The sequence below is a fragment of the Petaurus breviceps genome, unplaced genomic scaffold (genome assembly GCF_028583685.1).
Source record: "Petaurus breviceps papuanus isolate PSGF00001 unplaced genomic scaffold, PetGlider_PUasm1.0 90721, whole genome shotgun sequence".
Classification (NCBI taxonomy): domain Eukaryota; kingdom Metazoa; phylum Chordata; class Mammalia; order Diprotodontia; family Petauridae; genus Petaurus; species Petaurus breviceps.
Genome location: NW_027187322.1, coordinates 3,446,806 through 3,466,899, shown reverse-complemented (window position 1 = coordinate 3,466,899; position 20,094 = coordinate 3,446,806). Strand labels below are relative to the sequence as shown.

The window sequence follows — 20,094 nt, the reverse complement described above, 5'->3', positions numbered from 1 at the left end:
CCTGGCCAGAGAGGGCACGCAGGGGCTGGCGGGGCGCGGGGAGGGCTTGGAGGAAGGGCCTCTTGGACCCCCTTTGCCTCCCAGGTGCTGGACTACGCCTTGGAAGCTGAGCGGCTGGTGGAGAAATATGAGTGTCTGGCCTCTGAGCTGCTTCAGTGGATCGAGCAGACCATCGTGACCCTCAATGACCGGCAGCTGGCCAACTCCTTGAGCGGCGTGCAGAACCAGCTCCAGTCCTTCAACTCCTACCGCACCGTGGAGAAGCCGCCCAAGTAAGCCCCGGTGGCCGGGCGCCTTCCTCGGGCGGGCCGCAGCCTCGAAGCCCGACCTCTCTTCTCCCCCCGCCCCCAGGTTCACCGAGAAGGGCAACCTGGAAGTGCTGCTGTTCACCATCCAGAGCAAGCTCCGGGCCAATAACCAGAAGGTGTATGCCCCGCGGGAGGGCCGGCTCGTCTCAGATATCAACAAGGTATGTGCGCCCGCGTGGGCCCTCCACGGTCAGACCCGCCTCCCCGCGCTTGTCACCAGAGGCTCGCCGCAGGCAGGGGGCTCCCCGGGGGACATCCCGGGCCCTCTGTGTCCCTCCATTGCCACTGACCGGGCCCTGCTCCTCGCAGGCTTGGGAACGCCTGGAGAAGGCAGAGCACGAGCGGGAGCTGGCGCTGCGCACCGAGCTGATCCGCCAGGAAAAGCTGGAGCAGCTGGCCGCCCGCTTTGACCGCAAGGCCGCCATGCGGGAGACCTGGCTCAGTGAGAATCAGCGCCTCGTGGCCCAGGTCGGTGGGTCAGGAGAGGGTCTGGCAGGGGTGGGTGGAGGCTGCATGTGCAAAGTGGGGCAGGGGACCAGGGGCTACCCTCCCCATCCTCTCTCCTGCAGGATAATTTTGGCCTGGAACTGGCAGCCGTGGAGGCCGCCGTGCGGAAGCACGAGGCCATCGAGACCGACATCGTGGCCTACAGCGGGCGCGTGCAGGCCGTGGATGCCGTGGCTGCGGAGCTGGCCGCTGAGCGCTACCATGACATCAAGCGGGTGGCAGCACGGCAGCACAACGTGGCCCGGCTGTGGGACTTCCTGCGGCAGATGGTAGCGGCCCGGCGCGAGCGGCTACTCGTCAACCTCGAGCTGCAGAAGGTTTTCCAAGACCTCTTCTACCTCATGGATTGGATGGAGGAGATGAGGGTACGTATGGGTAGAACCTACCGGGGGAGGGAAGAAGACCCGGGGCGGTGGGCACTGACCACCTGTGCCCTTGTGGCAGGGATGGCTGAGGGGCAGAGGAGTGAGAGACGACAGAAGGGAAGTCCCCAGGATGCTGGGATGACAGGCCCAGGCTGGCTTGGCAGGCCAAGGGCATGGGCTAGGAGGGAAAGGTGACAGGCTCTGCGTCCTGTGTCCGGCAGGGCCGACTGCAGTCTCAGGACCTTGGCAAGCACTTAGCAGGAGTGGAAGATTTGCTCCAGCTGCATGAGCTGGTGGAAGCGGACATCGCCGTGCAGGCCGAGAGAGTCCGGGCAGTCAGTGCCTCAGCACTCCGATTCAGTGACCCCGGGGCAGGTGAGAGGCTGGGGGTGACGGTGGAGAGAAGCCTGGGGGCTGCAGAGGAGGGAGAAGAGGTGCTGAGTAGTCCCTCCCCTCTCCAGGCTATAAGCCGTGTGACCCCCAGCTGGTGACCCAGCGTGTGGATGCCCTGCAGCAGAACTACGAGGGCCTCTGCGAGCTGGCAGCCTCACGGCGGGCCCAGCTGGAGGAGTCCCGCCGCCTCTGGCGCTTCCTCTGGGAGGTGGGAGAGGCCGAGGCCTGGATCCGGGAGCAGCAGCACCTCCTGGCCTCTGCTGAGCCCGGCCGCGACCTCACCGGCGTTCTGCGGCTACTCAGCAAGCACGCAGCCCTCCGAGATGAGATGAGCGGCCGCCTCGGACCACTGAGGCTCACGCTGGAGCAGGGCCATCAGCTGGTTGCAGAAGGCCACCCGGGAGCGAAGCAGGCAGCCGCTCGTGGGGCCGAGCTGCAGGCCCAGTGGGAGCACCTTGAGGCCCTGGCAGAAGGCCGGGCCCGGGACCTGGCCCAGGCTTCCAGCCTCTACCAGTTCCAGGCAGAGGCCCATGACATGGAGACGTGGCTGGTGGATGCCCTGCGCCTGGTGTCCAGCCCGGAGCTGGGCCATGACGAGTTCTCTACCCAGGCCTTAGCCAAGCAGCACCGGGCCCTGGAGGAGGAGATGCGCAGCCACCGGGCTGCCCTGGACGCGCTGAAGGAACAGGCCGCGGCCTTGCCAGCCACTGTGGCCCATGCCCCCGAAGTGCAGGGCTGGCTGCCCACACTGGAGGGCCGCTACCAGGAGCTGCAGGCGCGAGCCGGTGAGCGGGCCCGGGCCCTGGAAGCCGCTCTTGCACACTACACCATGCTCAGCGAGGCGAGTGCCTGTGGGCTCTGGGTGGACGAGAAGGAGCAGTGGCTCAATGGGCTAGCCCTACCTGAGCGCCTGGAGGACCTGGAGGTGGTACAGCAACGGTAAGCCCCTCCTGGACCGCCCCGTGACCGCCCCCGCTGCAGCCCCAAAGGCCTCCCTAGCAGTGGGTCCACATCATGCTAAGCCTCTCACGGTTAATGAGGGCTTTGGGCTTCCCCGCTCCCTACCCTGCTGATCAGGGCTACAGCTCTGACCTTGGATGGCTCTGCAAAGGGCCTCCTGACTCCCCAGAGACCCTCGTTCCTAAGAGTGGGCTGGGAGCTCGATGGGGGCCACGGCCAGGCCCAGGGGAGTCTGAGCCTCCTGAGAGTGGGCTGAGAGCTTGGCGGGGGCCGCAGCCAGGCCCAGGGGAGTCTGAGCCTCCTGAGAGTGGGCTGAGAGCTTGGTGGGGGCCGCGGCCAGGCCCAGGGGAGTCTGAACTTCTGCTCTGGCTCTTGGCAGGTTCGAGACTCTGGAGCCTGAAATGAATGCTCTGGCTGCCCGTGTCACTGCAGTCAATAGCATTGCCCAGCAGCTGCTGGAGGCCGAGCCACCTGGCAGGGATAGCATCCTTGCCACCCAGAAGCAGCTCAACCACAGGTGAGGCAGGGTTGGGGCTGCTGAGAGCAGACCAGAGCAGGCAAACAGAGGAGCCTTTGGACTGAGGGCAGGCAAGGATGGGCAGGGAGTGAGGGATAGGGCAGAAGCAGAACCCCCAGAGCCAAAAAGGAGAGGTGAAAGCCGAGGTAGGGGAAGGGGCATTCCCAAATGTGCCTGCTCGGGCAAGAGAGGCATGTTACAGTTGCCCCACTCTCCCAGGTGGCAGCAATTCCGGACCCTCGCAGACGGCAAGAAGGCAGCCCTGAACTCCGCCCTGAGCATCCAGAACTACCATCTGGAGTGCACAGAGACCCAGGCCTGGATGAGGGAAAAGATCAAGGTGATTGAGTCCACTCAGGGCCTGGGCAACGATCTGGCGGGAGTGCTGGCCCTTCAGCGCAAGCTGGCCGGCACCGAACGGGACCTGGAGGCCATCGGAACCCGGGTGGGAACCCTGGCCCAGGAGGCACATGCCCTGGCCGCTGGCCACCCCACTCAGGCCCCTGCCATCGAGGCCCGGCTCCGCCAGGTGCAAGATGGCTGGGAGGGCCTGCGTGCCACCATGCGTCGCAGGGAGGAGTCGCTGGGTGAGGCCCGGCGGCTGCAAGACTTTCTTCGGAGCCTGGATGACTTCCAGGCATGGCTGGGCCGTACTCAGACGGCCGTGGCTTCTGAAGAAGGGCCGGCCACCCTGCCCGAGGCCGAGGCCCTCCTGGCCCAACATGCAGCGCTGAGGGATGAGGTGGAGCGAGCCAAGGGCGAGTACAGCCGGCTTCGCGCCGTGGGCGAAGAGGTGACCCGCGACCAGGCCGATCCCCAGTGTGTCTTCCTGAGGCAGCGCCTAGAGGCTCTGGGCACCGGCTGGGAAGAGCTAGGTCGCATGTGGGAGAGCCGCCAGGCCCGGCTGGCCCAAGCCCACGGCCTGCAAGGGTTTCTGCGGGATGTTCGGCAGGCTGAGGGCGTGCTTAGCAGCCAGGTGAGCTGGCCCTGGAGGCAGAGGCCCCTGGGGGTGGGAGGGAGGAAAGAGGACAGATCTGGGGATGGGAGGAAGGAGAGAGGATAGACAGGGCAGAATGAGGGGCAGAGACGAGGGGCGGCAAAGCGGGCCGGGTAAGCCTTGAGGACCGAAGTCAGGAGGCCCTGGGCAGGTCACCTCCACTGTGCTCCAGCTTCCTTATCTGCAAAATGGGAGGAGGGCTGGAGTCAGATTCTGAGGTCCCTCCTAGCATCTGTGAAGAAGCATCAGAAGGGACCCAAAGGGGCCACATTCCATGCTGCTGCCGCCACCCCTTACTCCCTTCCTTGAAATTAGTCCGTCTCCCTACCCCTTGAGGGGCCCCTTTCCAAGATGCCCCTGCCCAGGTTTCCAAGGCTGGAGGAGGCCTTGGCAGCTGCTGATGTTGCCTCTTCCCCCAGGAGTATGTGCTGTCTCACACGGAGATGCCAGGAACCCTCCAAGCTGCCGATGCCGCCATCAAAAAGCTGGAGGATTTCATGAGCACCATGGATGCCAATGGCGAGCGGATCCGGGGGCTCCTGGAAGCAGGGCATCAGCTGGTGGCGGGTGGCAACATCCACGCAGAGAAGATCAAGGAGAAGGCAGACTCAATCGAGAAGAGGTGGGTGGGCTGGGGCCAGGGGGCTGTGGAGGGGATCGGGGCAAAGGCCCCCAAGGGGCTGAGCCTGGGGCCCGGGGCCCGTGCCACACCAGGGACCCGGGCTCTGGGTCTGTCTGCAAAGACGTCCCAGCCGGTGCTGGGCCAGTAGGTCACGGGCAACTGGCCGTCATTGCAGGCACCGCAAGAATCAGGAGGCTGCCAAGCAGCTCCTCCGTCGTCTGCGGGACAACCGAGAGCGTCAGCACTTCTTACAGGAGTGCCACGAGGTGGGTGCCACCCTTGTGTGCCTGCAGCCCCAGGGGCGCTCCCAACAGCCTCCCGATCTCCAGTCATGCCCCCCTGTCACTGCCCATCACAGCGGGATCTCCCCACAGCCTGGATGCGGCCAGGCCACCCTTGCCTGCCTCCTCTCTCTGCTCCCACATCTCCCCCTCCCCCTTCCCACACACTGGGGCCTCGTGTGGTGGGCCTCTTCACTGTCCTCTACATGTGACAATCCACCTCTGCCCTCCGGGCATTTGCCCTCCCAGTGCCCTGTGCCTGGAACATTCTTCCTCTTCAGGTCCCTGGTATGTGTCAGGGCTCAGCTCCGCCTCCTACTCCAGACATAGACTGAGCACTCCCACCTCACCAGCCCCATGCTGTAGTGTTTTCATATTTTCCCATCTGTACTTGGGCCTTCCTCCCAGAAGCCCCTGAGCCCCCATCTCCTCGTCGGGTGGCTGGCATAGGGCCCTCCCTCACAATGCACACTCCTTCTTGGCACCCTGCCCTCTCCCTGAATGGCCCTTTCATGCCCGGTCAGCTGACGCTGTGGATAGATGAGAAGATGCTGACGGCCCAAGACGTGTCCTATGACGAGGCTCGAAACTTGCACACCAAGTGGCAGAAACACCAGGCGTTCATGGCCGAGCTGGCGGCAAATAAGGACTGGCTGGACAAGATCGACCAGGTGAGGGGCTGGGGAGAGGCTTCTCTGGCGGTCGGCAGTGCTAGCATCCACGCAGCGCTGTAAGGTGTGCAGGTATCTCATTAGGAGCTCGCAACAGCCCTGGGAGGCGGGACCTACTGTTACCCCATTTTACAGATGGGGAAACTAAGGCTGTCAGCAGGTCACGGAGCCGGTAAGTGCATGAGGCCAGGTCTGGTCAGGCCTTCCCGACTCGAGGCCCAGGGCTCCGTCCACTGTGCCTAGCACTCAGCACGGTGCCTGGTATACAGCAGGTGCTTAATAAATGCTCATTCCTTCATCAAGGAAAGAGGGGATGTTGGGAAAGTAAGTCCCACCTTTGGTCCAGGATCATGGCCACGCACTCCTGCCCTCTGCCCTCACTGATCTCCCAACCCTCACCTACAATGCTGACGGCATTTCATGGTTAGGTCCAATTTAATACGTTATATAATACCACATAATACTATGTGCTTGGCATTCTGATGGCTGTTTGGGGGATACAGAAGACTAAGAGGCCCTAAGTAGGAAGACAAGATGGATACACCTGAAACAATCTGGGACCAGACAGGCAGCGGGGCTTGGGCGGGGGAGAAGGGGAAGGTTTGGCGGCTACATCATGCAGGAGTCCAGGGAAGCAAATTGGGGGGTGGGAGTGAGGTCAAGAGAGACTCAAACAGCTTGGAAAAGGGTCCTTCAAGGAAGGAGCTGATAGGCCCTAAAGGATGGCGGAAAGGAGAACTGGCATTGCTGCCAAAGGCAGACACAGGCATACTCTTAAAGTCCCTGGGACCAGTCCCCAGAAGGGTCAGATGGCCTGTCCCCTTGGCACGGCTCTACTGGGGGTTTGGAGAAGGCTCACTGGGCCTAACATTAGAGAACCTAGAGGGAAATCAGCTCTGCCACCTTCTCCCCATGTGTCTTCCGCTGCCTGGGCCTCACTCTCCACATCTGTAAAATGGGAGGTTTGGAACAGAGTGTTAAGGCTGTATCCCTGTGACTCAGATCTAAGGCATGACGGCCTCTAATTTTTCCCTCAATCTATACACCTCCCCCCCTCCCAGGAAGGGCAGGTACTGACATCGGAGAAGCCAGAGCTGAAGCCCCTGGTAGGGGAGAAGCTGGAGACCCTCCACAAGCGATGGGAAGAGCTAGAAAACACCACCCAGGCCAAAGCCCGGAGTCTCTTCGATGCCAATCGAGCAGAGCTGTTTTCCCAGAGCTGCTCGGCCCTGGAGAGTTGGCTGGGCACCCTGCAGGCTCAGCTGCACTCAGATGACTATGGCAAGGACCTGACCAGTGTCAACATCCTCCTGAAGAAGCAGCAGGTGCTGGCAGGGGGCCGGGGTGGGCACAGACCGAGGGCGGGGACAGAGCTCCCCAGAGGGCCCCACACTCACGGCTGCCCCCAGCTGGGGTGGGCACAGACGGCTCCCTGGAGGTCCCCACACTCACAGCTGCCCCCCTCGTGGCTCGGCAGATGATGGAACGGGAGATGGCCGTCCGGGAAAAGGAAGTGGAGGCCATCCAGGCTCAGGCCAAGGCGCTGGCCCAGGAGGAACGTGGGGCAGGAGAGGTGGAGAGGACCTCCCGGGCCGTGGAGGAGAAGTTCCGGGCCCTGTACAAGCCCCTGAAGGAGCGCTGCAACCGCCTGCTGGCCTCCCGTGAGCAGCACCAGTTCCATCGCGATGTGGAAGATGAGATTGTGAGTCCTTGTGGGACCTGGGACTGGGCCTCGGCCTTGGTATTGGGAGGGGGCTGCCTCCCCTGGGCCTCACCATCCTCTGCGGACCCCCAGGACCAGCTTCTGCTTCACTGCCTCCACCCCAAGAGCCCCAGAAGCCCCACTCCCTGACCCACTGTCCCCTGATGCCGCTACCCCTTCCTCCCCCAGCTATGGGTGACCGAGCGGCTGCCGATGGCCAGCTCCACAGAGCACGGCAAGGACCTGCCCAGTGTCCAGCTGCTCATGAAGAAGAACCAGGCAAGTGTGTCCCCAGGCTCCAGAGAGGCGTTGGGCGATGGGGGCTGAGCCGAGCTGAGCCCACCCTGGAAGGTGGAAGAGGGCTGTGATGTGTGCTGTGCCTAGGGGCTCTCATGGCAACATGGCTTCTCTCCTTCCTCCCCCAACAGACATTGCAGAAGGAGGTCCAGGGCCACGAGCCCCGCATCGCAGACCTGCGGGAGCGGCAGCAGGCTCTGGGGGCAGCGGCGGGGCCAGAGCTGGCAGCCCGTGTGGCAGAGCTCCAGGAACTGTGGAGGCACCTGGGCCAGGAGCTGGAGCAGCGCCGTGCCCGCCTCCGCGACGCGCTCAGGGCCCAACAGTTCTACCGTGACGCGGCAGAAGCCGAGGCCTGGATGGGTGAGCAGGAGCTGCACATGATGGGCCAAGAGAAAGCCAAGGTGAGGGCCTGGGTGGGTCAGAGGTCACACCCTGGCCCCCGGGACCCCTGGCGCAGGCTCTTCAGTCTCTCCCCCACCATCCGTTCACTTTCCCAGGACGAGCTGAGTGCTCAGGCAGAGGTCAAGAAACACCAGGTCCTGGAACAAGCCCTGGCAGACTACGCGCACACTGTCCACCAGCTGGCGGCCAGCAGCCAGGACATGATTGACGGCCACCATCCGGAGAGGTGAGGCGCGGACTCACTTTCCAGCCCTGCACCAGGGGAGCCGAGCCCTGGCTCTGCCTCCCTGCGGCCATGTGGCCCCGGGCCAATCTGGCGCTCTGGGTGGGTGGGCAAGGCACCGAAGGCCTTGGGAGTGCCATCGGAATGCAGCCAATGGTGACTGAAGGAGATGGGGCAGGGGGAGGCCGAGGGCCCAGAGGAGACTGCCTTCCATCTCTGACCTTCCCTCCCCCGCCATAGTGACCGGCTGACAATACGCCAAGCCCAGGTGGAGAAGCTGTATGCCAGCCTGAAAGAGCTGGCCGTGGAGAGGCGCGGACGGCTCCTTGAGCACCAGCGGTTGTGCCAGCTGCGGCGGGACCTGGATGACCTGGAACAGTGGATCCAGGAGCGGGAGGTGGTGGCTGCTTCCCACGAGCTGGGCCAGGACTATGAGCACGTCACGGTGAGGGATGGGGCAGCCGGGTGTGAGGAGGGGGGCCTCTGCCCGCGTGCCAATGCCAGTCTTGTTAAGGCCTGTATTTCCCATACAGATGTTGCGGGACAAGTTCCGAGAGTTCTCCCGAGACACCAGCACCATTGGTCAGGAGCGGGTGGACGGTGCCAACGCTCTGGCCGACGGCCTGATCGCTGGGGGCCATGCCGCCCGGGCAACAGTGGCTGAGTGGAAGGATGGGCTCAACGAGGCCTGGGCCGACCTCCTGGAGTTATTGGACACTCGGGGCCAGGTCCTGGCTGCCGCCCACGAGCTCCAGCGCTTTCTCCACATGGCGCGGCAGGCCTTGGTGCGGATCCAGCACAAGCAGCAGCAGCTGCCTGACGGAGCTGGCAGAGACCTGAATTCTGCTGAAGCCTTGCAGCGCAGGCACTGTGCCTATGAGCATGACATCCAGGCCCTGAGTGCCCAGGTGTGCTGCCAGAAAGCGGGGAGTGTTCATGGCCAGAGGGGCCTAGGGCAGGACCTAGGAAGGCCCGTCTCAGGACCGGGCTCCACCCCAGCCTTCCCTGCTCCTTTGCCTCTGCCCTCGGCCTCCTGCTGTACTGGGGGGCAGGGCTAGGATACCGCCAGTGACAGAGGGCGGGTACCAGGAGGGGCGGGGGACACTGACAAGCCCTTGCCTTGGGGGCTCTGCAGGTGCAGCAGGTGCAGGACGATGGCCACCGCCTACAGAAGGCCTACGCGGGCGAGAAGGCGGAGGAGATTGGCCGCCACATGCAGGCCGTGGCAGAGGCCTGGGCCCAGCTGCAGGCCAGCTCAGCAGGACGGCGCCAGCTGCTCCTGGACACCGGGGACAAGTTCCGCTTCCTGCAGGCCGTCCGGGAGCTCATGCTCTGGATGGATGGGGTGAACCTGCAGATGGATGCCCAGGAGCGGCCCCGGTGAGCTCCAGGGGAGGCAGGGCCGGGCCTGGGCCGGTCTGTGGCTCAGGGTCCAGGAGACTTAGTGTCCGTGTGCTCCCTAGGGACGTGTCCTCCGCCGACCTGATGATCAAGCATCACCAGGGCATCAAAGCTGAGATCGAGGCCCGAGCCGACCGCTTCTCCTCCTGCGTCCGCCTGGGCCAGGAGCTGCTGGCCAAGAACCACTATGCGTCTGAGGAGGTGACCACCGGCTTCCCCTCTGCTGCTCTGCATTTGCTGCCCATCATCTCCCACCACAGCAGCCTCTGGCTGGAGCTTGGGGGCTGGTATCCCCTGACATAAGTCAGCTCACCTTTATGAAGCTCTTAGGCCAGGCCCCCAAGAAGCCTGTGCCCCGACCACTGACTGGGGCTGTGGCACGGGAGGGATGGCCCTGGGAGCAGGCAGGGAGGCCTGCAGAAGTGGGGCTGGAGCCAGTCTCTGAGGCCCCAGGGGCCCAGAGCCCCGCTCAATCATCTCTGTGCCCCCAGATCTCTGAGAAGCTGTCGCAGCTGCAGGCCAGGCGCCAGGAGACATCTGACAAATGGCAGGAGAAGGCGGACTGGCTTCAGCTTGGTGAGTTGTAGCGGTCCCTGAGGCACAAGGGGGGCTCCCCGCCAGTCTGCCCTCCACTGGCTTGGCCCAGTCCTGGCCCTCTCGGGGGCAGCTCAGGCAGCAGAAGGCCTGGGGGGATGCACTGGGACACAGGCCCCCTCGAGTTACAGGGGAGGAGACCGAGTCCCTGGGAGCTCGAGGTCCCAGAGCCAGAAGCACCACATACAAGATGGTGTGGCTGCCCCGCCTTGTCCCCCTTGACGCTGTCCCCTCGGCACCCCCTCTCTTGCAGTTCTGGAAGTGCTAGTGTTTGGCCGCGATGCCGGCGTAGCCGAGGCCTGGCTCTGCAGCCAGGAGCCCCTGGTGCGAAGCGCTGAGCTGGGGTGCACGGTCGATGAGGTAGAAAGCCTCATCAAGAGGCATGAGGCCTTCCAGAAAGCGGCAGCCTCCTGGGAGGAGCGCTTCAGCGCTCTGGAGAAGCTCACCGCGGTAAGCCCGAAGGTCCTCCTGGGCCTCGGGAGGGTCCCCCCTGCCCCAGCCATTTCTGCTGTACCTCCCAGCTACCTTCTGTCAGGTAGAAATGGAGGAGCATCTTGTGACCTTCATTCCCTTTGCTTTTTACTTCCCCAAATGATAACTAAAGAGCCGTCTCCTCTGGCCTCTCATCCTTAATCAGTAAGTAGCCAGAGGCCCAGCAACATTCAGGCTTGTGGTGCAGCCAGGTCAGAGCCCCAGGTTTAAGCCCTCTTTCCCCGCCCCCGTGGTCTTCACCCCCTGCACTCTTGGCTTTCTGGTAGTTGGAGGAGAAGGAGCAGCTGCAGAGACGGCAGCGGGCGCAGGAGGAGGAGGAAGAGCGGAGGAAGAGGCAGCCTCCGGCCTCAGTTTCCCCAGCAGCGCCTCCCCCCAGGGATCAGGTGGATGGCCAGAGGGCCCCAGAGGCCTCTCAGGCTGGGTAAGAGCCAGGGCACAGGCAGGGGGAGGTGGGGGAGGGGGAGAGGAGCCCTGGGGCTGACAGTCACGGGGGCATCTCTGGCTCTCCCAGGACCCACCCCCGGCTAACATCCTCTGGGGAGCAGGTCGCGGTCAACGGCGTCTGCACTGACACAGAGTCCTCACAGGTAGGCCGTTGCACCCTGGCTCACGGCCCCCCACAGGTCCTTAACCTGCCTGCCCACGTCCCACCCCACTCCCTCTCCCATCCTTGTTTTTGTAGCCCCGGGCGGAGCCTCAAAGACTGGCCCAGAGCAGCTCCCTGGAAGGCCCTGTGAGTCTGCCCTGGGGATGGGTCCTGGGCAGGGATAAAGGGGCAGAGGATGAGGGCCTTCCAGAAGCAGGGAGAGCGTGGGAGGACATCTCTTGGGCACCCGCTGATGTGCTTCCTGTGAGCTCCAGGCTAGTCTCACCCACAGTGACTGAGATCCGTCCTTTGTCCATAGGTCCCTGGGGCCGGGGAGGCAGCTAATGGCCCCCGGGGAGAGAGGCAGAACCGGACTCGAGGCCCTGCCCCTTCGCCAATGCCCCAGGGCAGGGCATCTGAATCAGCCTATGCTGCCACGCTGCCCTCTCGTGGCCCCGAGCTCTCTGCCCAGGAGCAGATGGAGGGCCTGCTCTGCCGAAAGCAGGAGATGGAGGCCTTTGGCAAGAAGGCAGCCAACAGGTACTGAGGGCCTGAGAAGAGTCTGCCTCAGGGACCTGTGGGCTGGGCAGTGAGATCCCCAGAGACCTGGAACAGGGCTGGTGACGTGGGCGGGGAGGCCGTAGTTATGCTAACAGTGGAGTCAGAAGTTCCAGAATCGGAGGACCCTAACGGCCAGCTGCCGATAGCTGGCCTTGCTCAAGCCCCTCCACCAGCAGGTCCCTGTGCCTCCATGGGCAGCCTTTGGGGTCAGCACCTGTTTCCTGAGAGATCAGGCCCAGATAGCCTCTCTTCCTCTTGCTTCTGTCCTGGTTCTGTCCTCCAGAGCCGGGGGGAGCAGATGGAACAAGTCTCTGTCATGATGCCCCTCAGATGCTCAAACAGCTTTCCAGTCCTCTGTCTCAGGCGTGATCCCAAGGCCTTTCCCCAGCCTTGCTGCCCTTCTTAAATTGTGACCCCCAGAGCCAAGAAGAACCTTGCAGAGGCCCCAGACAAGCAGCTCGTCCCCTGTCCTCTGCACAGCTAGGGGCCGGTGGTCAGGCCTCCTGGCGGGCCACAGGTTTAGTTTCCGGGAGCCTTCAGAGGCCCTCAGCTGCTCATCAGGTCACCCTTCTTTGGATGTACCCAGGCTTATTAATGCCTTTTGGAAGGCACAGCCCCTGGACCTGAGTGCAGCCCACCTACCCCCAGGCTCTTCATGTCTAAGATGAGGACATTGCTCCATTCAGAACTCTGGGGGGGGGGGAGTCAGGAACAGATACATTTAAAGATGAAAATGAAGGCAGAGATCAGAGCTGGAGCCCAAGTGTGTGCCGATAGCACGTCCCCGGGTCACCCGTGGTAAAGGACCGGCGTGCTGACCCGAGCCCCGTGTGCCTCCAGGTCATGGCAGACTGTGTACTGTGTCCTGCGCCGCAGCACCCTTGGCTTCTACAAGGATGCCCGAGCCGCCAACATCGGGCTGCCCTACCATGGAGAGGTGCCGGTCAGCCTGGCCAGAGCACAGGGCAGTGTGGCCCTGGACTACCGGAAACGCAAGCATGTCTTCAAGCTGGGGTAGGGTCAACAGCTGTGGCACACGGGGTCTCCGGTGAGGGCCAGCGGACCAGAGAAGCAGGGGGTGTTGCTGCAGGTGGGTGAGGGATGCTAGCTAGGAAGACATCTTGCAATGGTGAGACCTGGTCAGCCCCAGGAGAGCTTCAGACCTTCCCTTTACCAGCCTTCTTCCAGCTTCCAGAGGCGCTGGAGAGAGGGCAGTCGGTGTATCCCAACCCAGCCTGCCCCACCTGCCCATTGGAGGGCACATACATGTGGGCGAGCATGGGAGAGCCTGGGCCGCTGGGCGCCTGCTTCCTCCCATGCCAGGGTCTCACAGAATCTGAGAAATATGCAGGAAGGTGCCCACCTGGCCCGGCTGCCCAGGCCACCTCTCGGCTGCTTTCTCCAGTCTTTTGGCCGGACAGCCGTCCCTTGGGGCCCACTTGGCAAGCAGCCCACCCAGGCTCTGCCCTAAGGTTGTTTCTTTCTCCACAGTTTACAAGATGGGAAGGAATATTTATTCCAGGCCAAGGACGAGGTGAGCGAACTCCCTGCCCTCCGACCCACTCATCCTCCACCCTCCACACTCTGGAATTCCACAGCTTCTGACCCCCTTTTCCCTTTTTCTCTGCCTTTCCATCCCTTCCCTTGTGCTCTGTGTGTCCCATTTCTTAGGATTCATCACCCATTTGCAATGCACTGCTAGTTAACGTAAAGAATAGTCACAAAAATGTTTCTTTCTGTGATCTCAACGATGTGGCTGAGTCCCTTCAGCACTGCAGACTGTGACCCATTCAGTTCAGTTCACCAACCATGTATTAAGCACCTGTTATGTGCCAAGCCTGTAGTAGGCACTGAGGACTTTTTAAAAAAGAATCAGTCCCTGCCCTCAAGGAGCTCACATTCTGCTGAGGGGGAGCCACCAAAACACAGATAAGGAAGTGCAGAATACATAGATTGTCATTGCAGCCATTCTGGCTGGAGGACTAGGGGCAAATCAGCCTTTTTGGTGGAAGAGCCAGCCCTTTAATGGAGCCTGGGAGGGAGCTCAGGGCTTAGAGATGGAATGTCTGAAATGGGGACCATCCAGGCAGCTTGAATTGTGAGGAGCAGAAGGGAGAGGCGTGTGAATGAAGGATAAAAGACTGTGGAGGGCCTTCAGGGCCCCACAGGGAGATGCGGGCCAGACTGTGGAGGGCCTTCAGGGCCCCACAGAGGCCTCTGCACTTTGTGCAAGGGACACTGAGCACCACTCCAGCTTTGGGTTGGTTTCTCTAATGATCCCTAACCCCACCCACCGGGAGGGCAGGCAGAAGGTCTGTTCTCTCACCATCCCAGGCCCCCCCCACCCCCCCCCCCCCCGCCCCGTGCAAACTTTCTGTCATCGGCCAGGTGGGAGGTGAAGCCTCTGAGCTGCGGCATTGTCATTTCTGATGCCTGATGCACAGCAGACTTTCCCACAGTGGTGAGCATTTGTGATTCTTTGGAAGACATTCCCATCTTCACCACTTAGCTCTCGGCCCTCAGTCACATGTCTCAGCTATGGCACCTTTATCTGGCCTCTATCCCTGCCCCAACCACGCTGTTCTCTCGTCTTGGTTAATGTTTTTTCCAGGCCAAGTCAGACTTCAGACAGGTTTTACTTCGCAATTCTTTGGCTTTTCCGTGCGGTTGAAATCATTGCAAAAGGACTTCCAGTTTTTGGTCCTTTGCAAATGATCTGTTGGTGCCTGTGAGCCATGAGGCAGAACCACAAGGCCAGTCCATTCTTTGTCACTTCTGTGCGATGTCTCAGTCACAGATTTTTTTCACAATTATTGGGTTTCATGGTGTGTTGTGGTGGAACCGTCTCCAAGAGTTCAGTCAGACCGCCTCTCATCCAAGTATAGGCATTTATGGGAATGGCGCCTCCAGTGGGCCAAGCACCAAGATGAGCCAGCAACCTAGTAAGACATCGCAGGCAAATGCATCACGGGATGATGCTGCTTAACAACAGAACTTGGGAATTTTTTAAAGGCAGGAGGGATTGGCCAAGGTTAGGTGATGAGGAAGGGTCCTGGCTTCTAAGAAACTCTGCATGCAATTACCCACAGCACATACAGAAAATTCCTTTGTGGGTGGGGCAGCTGTGTATGGAAATGATATTAGAATAAGCTGAAGGGCAGCTTTTGCCAGGACTGCACAGGCGCCCACTTAGGGAAAATCCTCTCTGCTGTTTTGGGCTCCACGTCCTGCTCAGGCTGCTTTCTCATTGGCTGAGTATTGCGGTGCTGTCTGAGAGTGGATGCATGTGGTTGCTGCTTCTGTGGGAAGTATGGCAAATGGGTCTTGGGGCAGTGGGACCCCATCTCGTGGACACCTGCTGTTCGTGGTGAGGCAGTGATGTAGAGATGAGGAAGGTAGGAGGGGGAGCAGTGGCAGTGTTGAGTCTGGGGGCCTGTCTGTGGTTAAGTGTGGACACAGCTATTGTTCAGTGGGGCCCATAAGAAAGTTAGGATACTGGGTCTGGGGGGCAGCTTTATTAGGTGTCTGTCAGCCTTTGCTTTACTCTTCATCCTGTGCCTGTGGCCTTTGGCCCTGCTAAGCCTTCTGACCTATGCCTCCCACAGGCAGAGATGAGCTCGTGGCTTCGGGTGGTGAATGCGGCCATTGCTGCGGCCTCTCCAGCCTCCGCAGAACCCGAGGAGCCAGCGGTGCCCAGTGCTTCCCGGGGCATGACTCGGGCCATGACCATGCCCCCAGTGTCCCCCGCCAGCGTAGAGGGGCCCGTCGTCATGCGCAGCAAGGAGGGCAAGGAAAGGGATCGAGAAAAACGCTTCAGCTTCTTCAAGAAGAACAAGTAGGCAGAGGCCGCCACGCTGGACCTCACCAGGACAGCCCCTGGGGACTGGCGCCAGGACATCCCCCTGCTGCCAGGGACCATTGCCAAGCTGCGCAACATCCCCAGGAACTATGACTGGAGACGCCCAGGGTTTCCAAGGGCGGCCTTTTCTTATGCTATTTAATTTCCAGACTGGTGATGGGGCCCAGGCAACCCCCAGTTCATCCTCTCTCCTCCCCTCATCCATTTGGCTCCATTCAGGTTCCCCAGACCTCAACCCTTCCCCTGCCCCATGGAGCCTGGGACAGTCCCCCCCCATAGCCCTATGCCAAATGGGGCCTTGCCACCCCACTCTGCCCCACCTTAGGGCTCTCCTCTCCCAACACAGCTAGGTTCCCTCTGGTTCTGTGTCCCCTAGGAACTAGGCAGGACCATGTTGGAGCTGAAGCCAGGCCTTGGAGATGCTGACGTGCCCACCCCCCTGCCCTCCTTCCCCTCTCCTCTAGCCCTGAAATGCCGCCCTGTGTGCTCCCAGGGGTGGAGGCTCCTCGCTGGGGTCTCCAGCCATGTTGGATCTTGGACACGATTAAACTGCTCAGCTCCCTTTGTGCCCCTGGTCTCCTCTGTACTTTGATGCCTTTCTTCTTGGGTTTTTGTCTCAATTTCTGATACATTTCCCGACAGTGCTCCCCTTCAGGGCAGTGGCCAGAACTGGGCCTCTCTGGGCACATGGGTGAGGACTGTGGAACCAGGCTTGGTACCCTGACTTCGCCAGCCTTGGGCCATGCCAAGCACCTTGTGTACCTCCTCACCCCACATGCCTCATCCCTAAATCCTCCACAGACCCCTACTCCCCACTAGAACATGACTCCCTCCATGGTGGTACCCAGGAAATTATCCCCCTTCCCCTTCCTCCCATGCTGTTAGAGGTCAGAGGTCCCATGTCTGGAGCCAGAACTGTGGCTAACAAAGACCAAAGTTCTAATTCACAGACCCATAGGGTGAAGTCATCCAGTGCCCGAGATTCCATCTGTGCAGAATAATTCAGGCTAGAAGTAGGAAGGCTGGCTGGCTTTCTGATCTTGGGGCCCCAGAGCCTGACATTTCCCATGATTGGCAGCCCCTAGAGACTGCAAATTGGTGGGCAACTGTGTAGAAGATGGGGGCCTTTGTAGAAGCATTATGTCTTTCTGGAGCTGGAGACCTGGGCAGGAAGATGGCAAAGCATATAGCACTCACGAGTTAGGTTAGCCACCTGGAAAGCATGTCTGTACTGGTCCAGACTCAGGTGTGGGTGGAAAATCCCAGGTCAGGTAGGGACAGGCACAGGGCTGCCAAGCCTGGCTAGCTTCTCCATCTATCTGAGCCCACAATCTGGCTGAACAGAAATAATCAAACCACCCCCCTTGGCCGACCCCTGCTTGTCTGTCCTGCAAGTGGAAGGCAGGCACCGTGACTCACCCCTGCATGGGGGCCCCTGCCTTCATGTGTGACCTAGATACAGCCACCCTGGGGCCTTCACATGGCATGCTGAAATCAAGGGGGCCAGAGCTGTTGGCAAGATTCCCTCCTCTCCCATAAGAAGAGAAGATGAAAGAGATGGGAGGGGGTTCATGGGGAGGGGGAGTGTGCGCACACATACATGTGCAAATACAATCACTTTCCCTGAGCTAGTGATAATGTTCATTGAGGGTCCATCCACTGTGACCAAAGTGGAATGCTGGGATTGTGGATGGAAAAATAAGAAAAGAGGGTCCAAAAGCATTAAAAAGGGACAGCACAGAACACAGGTCAGGAGAATGCTTGGAAACCAGGGCAGCTTTGGAAAAAAACAGGTTGAACGGATGGACTTCCCAAAATAAAATCAAGGGGCCCCCCCCCAGCTTCTCACCCTAACCCCAAAGGCATCCTTTTCTGTTCTCTTTTGTCTGTGGAAATGATCTTATTGGGTGTGTCAGTTAAGGATTTAGGGGCAGGAAGGCTTCCGTTCAAATCATCCTGCCTGAGGATTAGCTCTGTGGCCCTGGGTAAGCCACCTGCCCTCTCTGTGACTCAGTTTCCTCATTTGTCAAACCTGAATAATAATATGGTACTTCTCTCACAGGGCTGTCAAGCTGAAATGAGGCAGTTTTGACCAACAAACATTTAAGTGTGTGCTACATGCCAGGTCCTGTGGTAAGCACTAGAGAGACTAAGGAAGGCAAAAGATAGTCCCTACCCTCAAGCAACATACATTATGGGGAAGACAAAATGTAAGTAAAAATAGGCTATTGGACCTCAGAGGCAGCCAATCCTGGTTCTGCCCCAGTCCCCTAGTTCCAAGGTGGGTAGGGACCTTGATTTCTACCCTGTCACTCACTAAATGAGGTAGCAGAAGCCTAGGGACTTTGTGGTCTGCCCAGGGTCATACAGGTAGTAGGTGCCAGAGGCAAGACTCGAACCCAAGCCATCTGGTTCCCAAGCCTGCAGCACTCTTTTCTATTCTGCAGCACTATGCCACACCCTAAGTGAGGAGGCATTCCTCATAAATGGTCATCCAGCAACTTCTTGAAGCCTTCCTGGGGTGGGGAGCTCACCACCTCCTGAGGCAGTCCATTCCACTTGGGGGCAGCCCCAGTGTTCGAATGTCTTCCTAGATCAAGCCCAAATCTGCACCTGCCACTTTTGCCTTTAAGAATCCAAGCCTGGAGGTAGCTAGGTGGCGCAGTGAGTAGAGCCCTGGCCCTGGAGTCAGGAGGATCTGAGTTCAAATTTGACGTCAGATACTTAACACAAAAACTAGCCATGTGACCTTGGGCAAGTCACTTAACCCCAAGTGCCCTCCAAAAAGGAAAAAAAAAAAAACAAAAAAAAAGAATCCAAGCCCCCCAATTGGATGAATCAAGTCTGTCCAAGACAGTGCTAGAACCTTAGTGCTGCTTCTGTGGGGTCCTGACCCAGTGCCTTCACCTCTGCTCTCATTTTTCCATCTGTGACGTGGGCTGATGAGGCTCAGAACACCTCCTTCCTGGGGGTTTTGAGGAACCTGCTCCATCAGCCATGGGGCTCCACGAACACAGGGACAACGAAGGGCAGAAGGGAGCTAGCAGAGAACACCTGGAGAAGTCCTTAGAGGTGGAGGAGGCAGCAGGCTCCGAGGGCAAGGGGGCCAGCAGAGGCCTGAGGTCTTAGTGAAGGCAGTGATTGCTGGCACTGTGTTCAGGAAGGAATAGGGTCAGGAGAGGGATGGCAGAGACTGCCACCTCCCGCCATCCCAAATCTGCTCAGCATACTGCATCAGAAAGGGGGCTTTGAGACCACCCCGTCCTCTGAGAAGGGTTAGGTTAGAGTCAGAATCAGTTCCATTTTTATGCCACTATCATCTCACTTGGGTAAGCAAACACTCTGAGGTCATGTACAGTAAGTGTAGGAGGCAGCATTTGAACCCAGATCTGGCTCCAAGTCTGGTGGCCCATCCCATTTCTGGAAAGGAAATTCTTCCTGACATCCAACCTCAATTTTCCTCTCTATAGCTTCCTCCCATAGTTCCCAGTTCTGCCCCCTAGGGCCAGACAGAAGTGACCCACAGGCAGATTAAGGCCACTTCCGCACCCCCACCCCCACCCAGCCTTCTTTTCTCCAAGATAAACATCCCCAATTCCTTCAATTGATCTTCCACTGATTTGGCCTCCAGACTCTTCCTCACCCAGGCACTTTCCTCTCAGCACCCATCCAGCTCCTCAGCAGCCTCCTTAAACCTTGACTCCCAGTGTCAAACAGAATATTGCAGAAGGGGTCTGACCAGGCTGGAATCCCATGGGCACATTGCCTCCTTATTTCTGGAAGCTTGGCCCCTCTCTTGGTGCCTCCCAAGATCCCACTGGATTCTTCATCTGCCTCCTCACGCTTTCTGGAGCACAATAAGGCCCCAAAGGGTCTACGTTTCAGTTTTAAGTCTATGACCTATGACTGTGGTTGTTAGTCCTGACAGACCTTTGGGGTTTTCTTGGCAGAGATGCTGGAGTGCTTTGCCATTTCCTTCTCCAGCTCCTTGAGGAAACTGAAGCAAACAGGGTGAAGTTGATGAGAGATGGCTATTAGGTTCGGCAGGAACTCTGATCTTATCTAAGACCAGAACCAGCGATTCAGTCTGGAAAGAATTCAGCTCAGCCTTACTTGGAGTCAGAGTTAAAAAAAGTTTATTATACGCTTTACAGCAGGCAAGGATCCTTAGGGGACCTGCAAGTGAAAGGGGGAACAGGCTTTTACTTTTAAAGGGTAGGGCTGCCATTGTCAGGGCTGACCGGATGGATGTAAGGGAACCAAGGCTAACTTGTGACTTCAGTGCATAGATAAGTTTGAGGAGTTTAGCTTGGAGATGAGATTTGGGCCAGACTGGACAGACATGAGGCAACTACA

The 20,094-nt window shown here is 59.8% G+C and overlaps 1 protein-coding gene across 6 annotated transcripts in view; it reads left to right on the top strand.

Moving 5' to 3' along the window:
• The window catches only part of SPTBN2 (spectrin beta, non-erythrocytic 2), a 42,029-nt gene extending 25,723 nt beyond the window's left edge, over window positions 1–16,306 (top strand). For 5 of the 6 annotated variants that reach the window (XM_069066440.1, XM_069066442.1, XM_069066441.1 and 2 more), the window contains 29 exons: window positions 85–272; window positions 352–469; window positions 618–776; window positions 878–1,180; window positions 1,402–1,555; window positions 1,642–2,512; window positions 2,913–3,050; window positions 3,270–4,026; window positions 4,467–4,669; window positions 4,845–4,935; window positions 5,475–5,621; window positions 6,683–6,946; window positions 7,099–7,323; window positions 7,513–7,602; window positions 7,752–8,021; window positions 8,118–8,248; window positions 8,486–8,690; window positions 8,779–9,153; window positions 9,381–9,625; window positions 9,709–9,847; window positions 10,138–10,222; window positions 10,494–10,690; window positions 10,999–11,153; window positions 11,244–11,319; window positions 11,415–11,465; window positions 11,638–11,858; window positions 12,720–12,893; window positions 13,371–13,413; window positions 15,485–16,306. In XM_069066440.1, coding sequence (XP_068922541.1) covers window positions 85–272; window positions 352–469; window positions 618–776; window positions 878–1,180; window positions 1,402–1,555; window positions 1,642–2,512; window positions 2,913–3,050; window positions 3,270–4,026; window positions 4,467–4,669; window positions 4,845–4,935; window positions 5,475–5,621; window positions 6,683–6,946; window positions 7,099–7,323; window positions 7,513–7,602; window positions 7,752–8,021; window positions 8,118–8,248; window positions 8,486–8,690; window positions 8,779–9,153; window positions 9,381–9,625; window positions 9,709–9,847; window positions 10,138–10,222; window positions 10,494–10,690; window positions 10,999–11,153; window positions 11,244–11,319; window positions 11,415–11,465; window positions 11,638–11,858; window positions 12,720–12,893; window positions 13,371–13,413; window positions 15,485–15,718 — 6,309 coding nt within the window. In that variant the 3' untranslated portion in view covers window positions 15,719–16,306. The remainder of the gene's footprint in view (window positions 1–84; window positions 273–351; window positions 470–617; window positions 777–877; window positions 1,181–1,401; window positions 1,556–1,641; window positions 2,513–2,912; window positions 3,051–3,269; window positions 4,027–4,466; window positions 4,670–4,844; window positions 4,936–5,474; window positions 5,622–6,682; window positions 6,947–7,098; window positions 7,324–7,512; window positions 7,603–7,751; window positions 8,022–8,117; window positions 8,249–8,485; window positions 8,691–8,778; window positions 9,154–9,380; window positions 9,626–9,708; window positions 9,848–10,137; window positions 10,223–10,493; window positions 10,691–10,998; window positions 11,154–11,243; window positions 11,320–11,414; window positions 11,466–11,637; window positions 11,859–12,719; window positions 12,894–13,370; window positions 13,414–15,484) is intronic. The other variant, XM_069066443.1, reaches the window with a different exon arrangement.
• The last annotated feature ends 3,788 nt before the right edge of the window (window positions 16,307–20,094 follow it).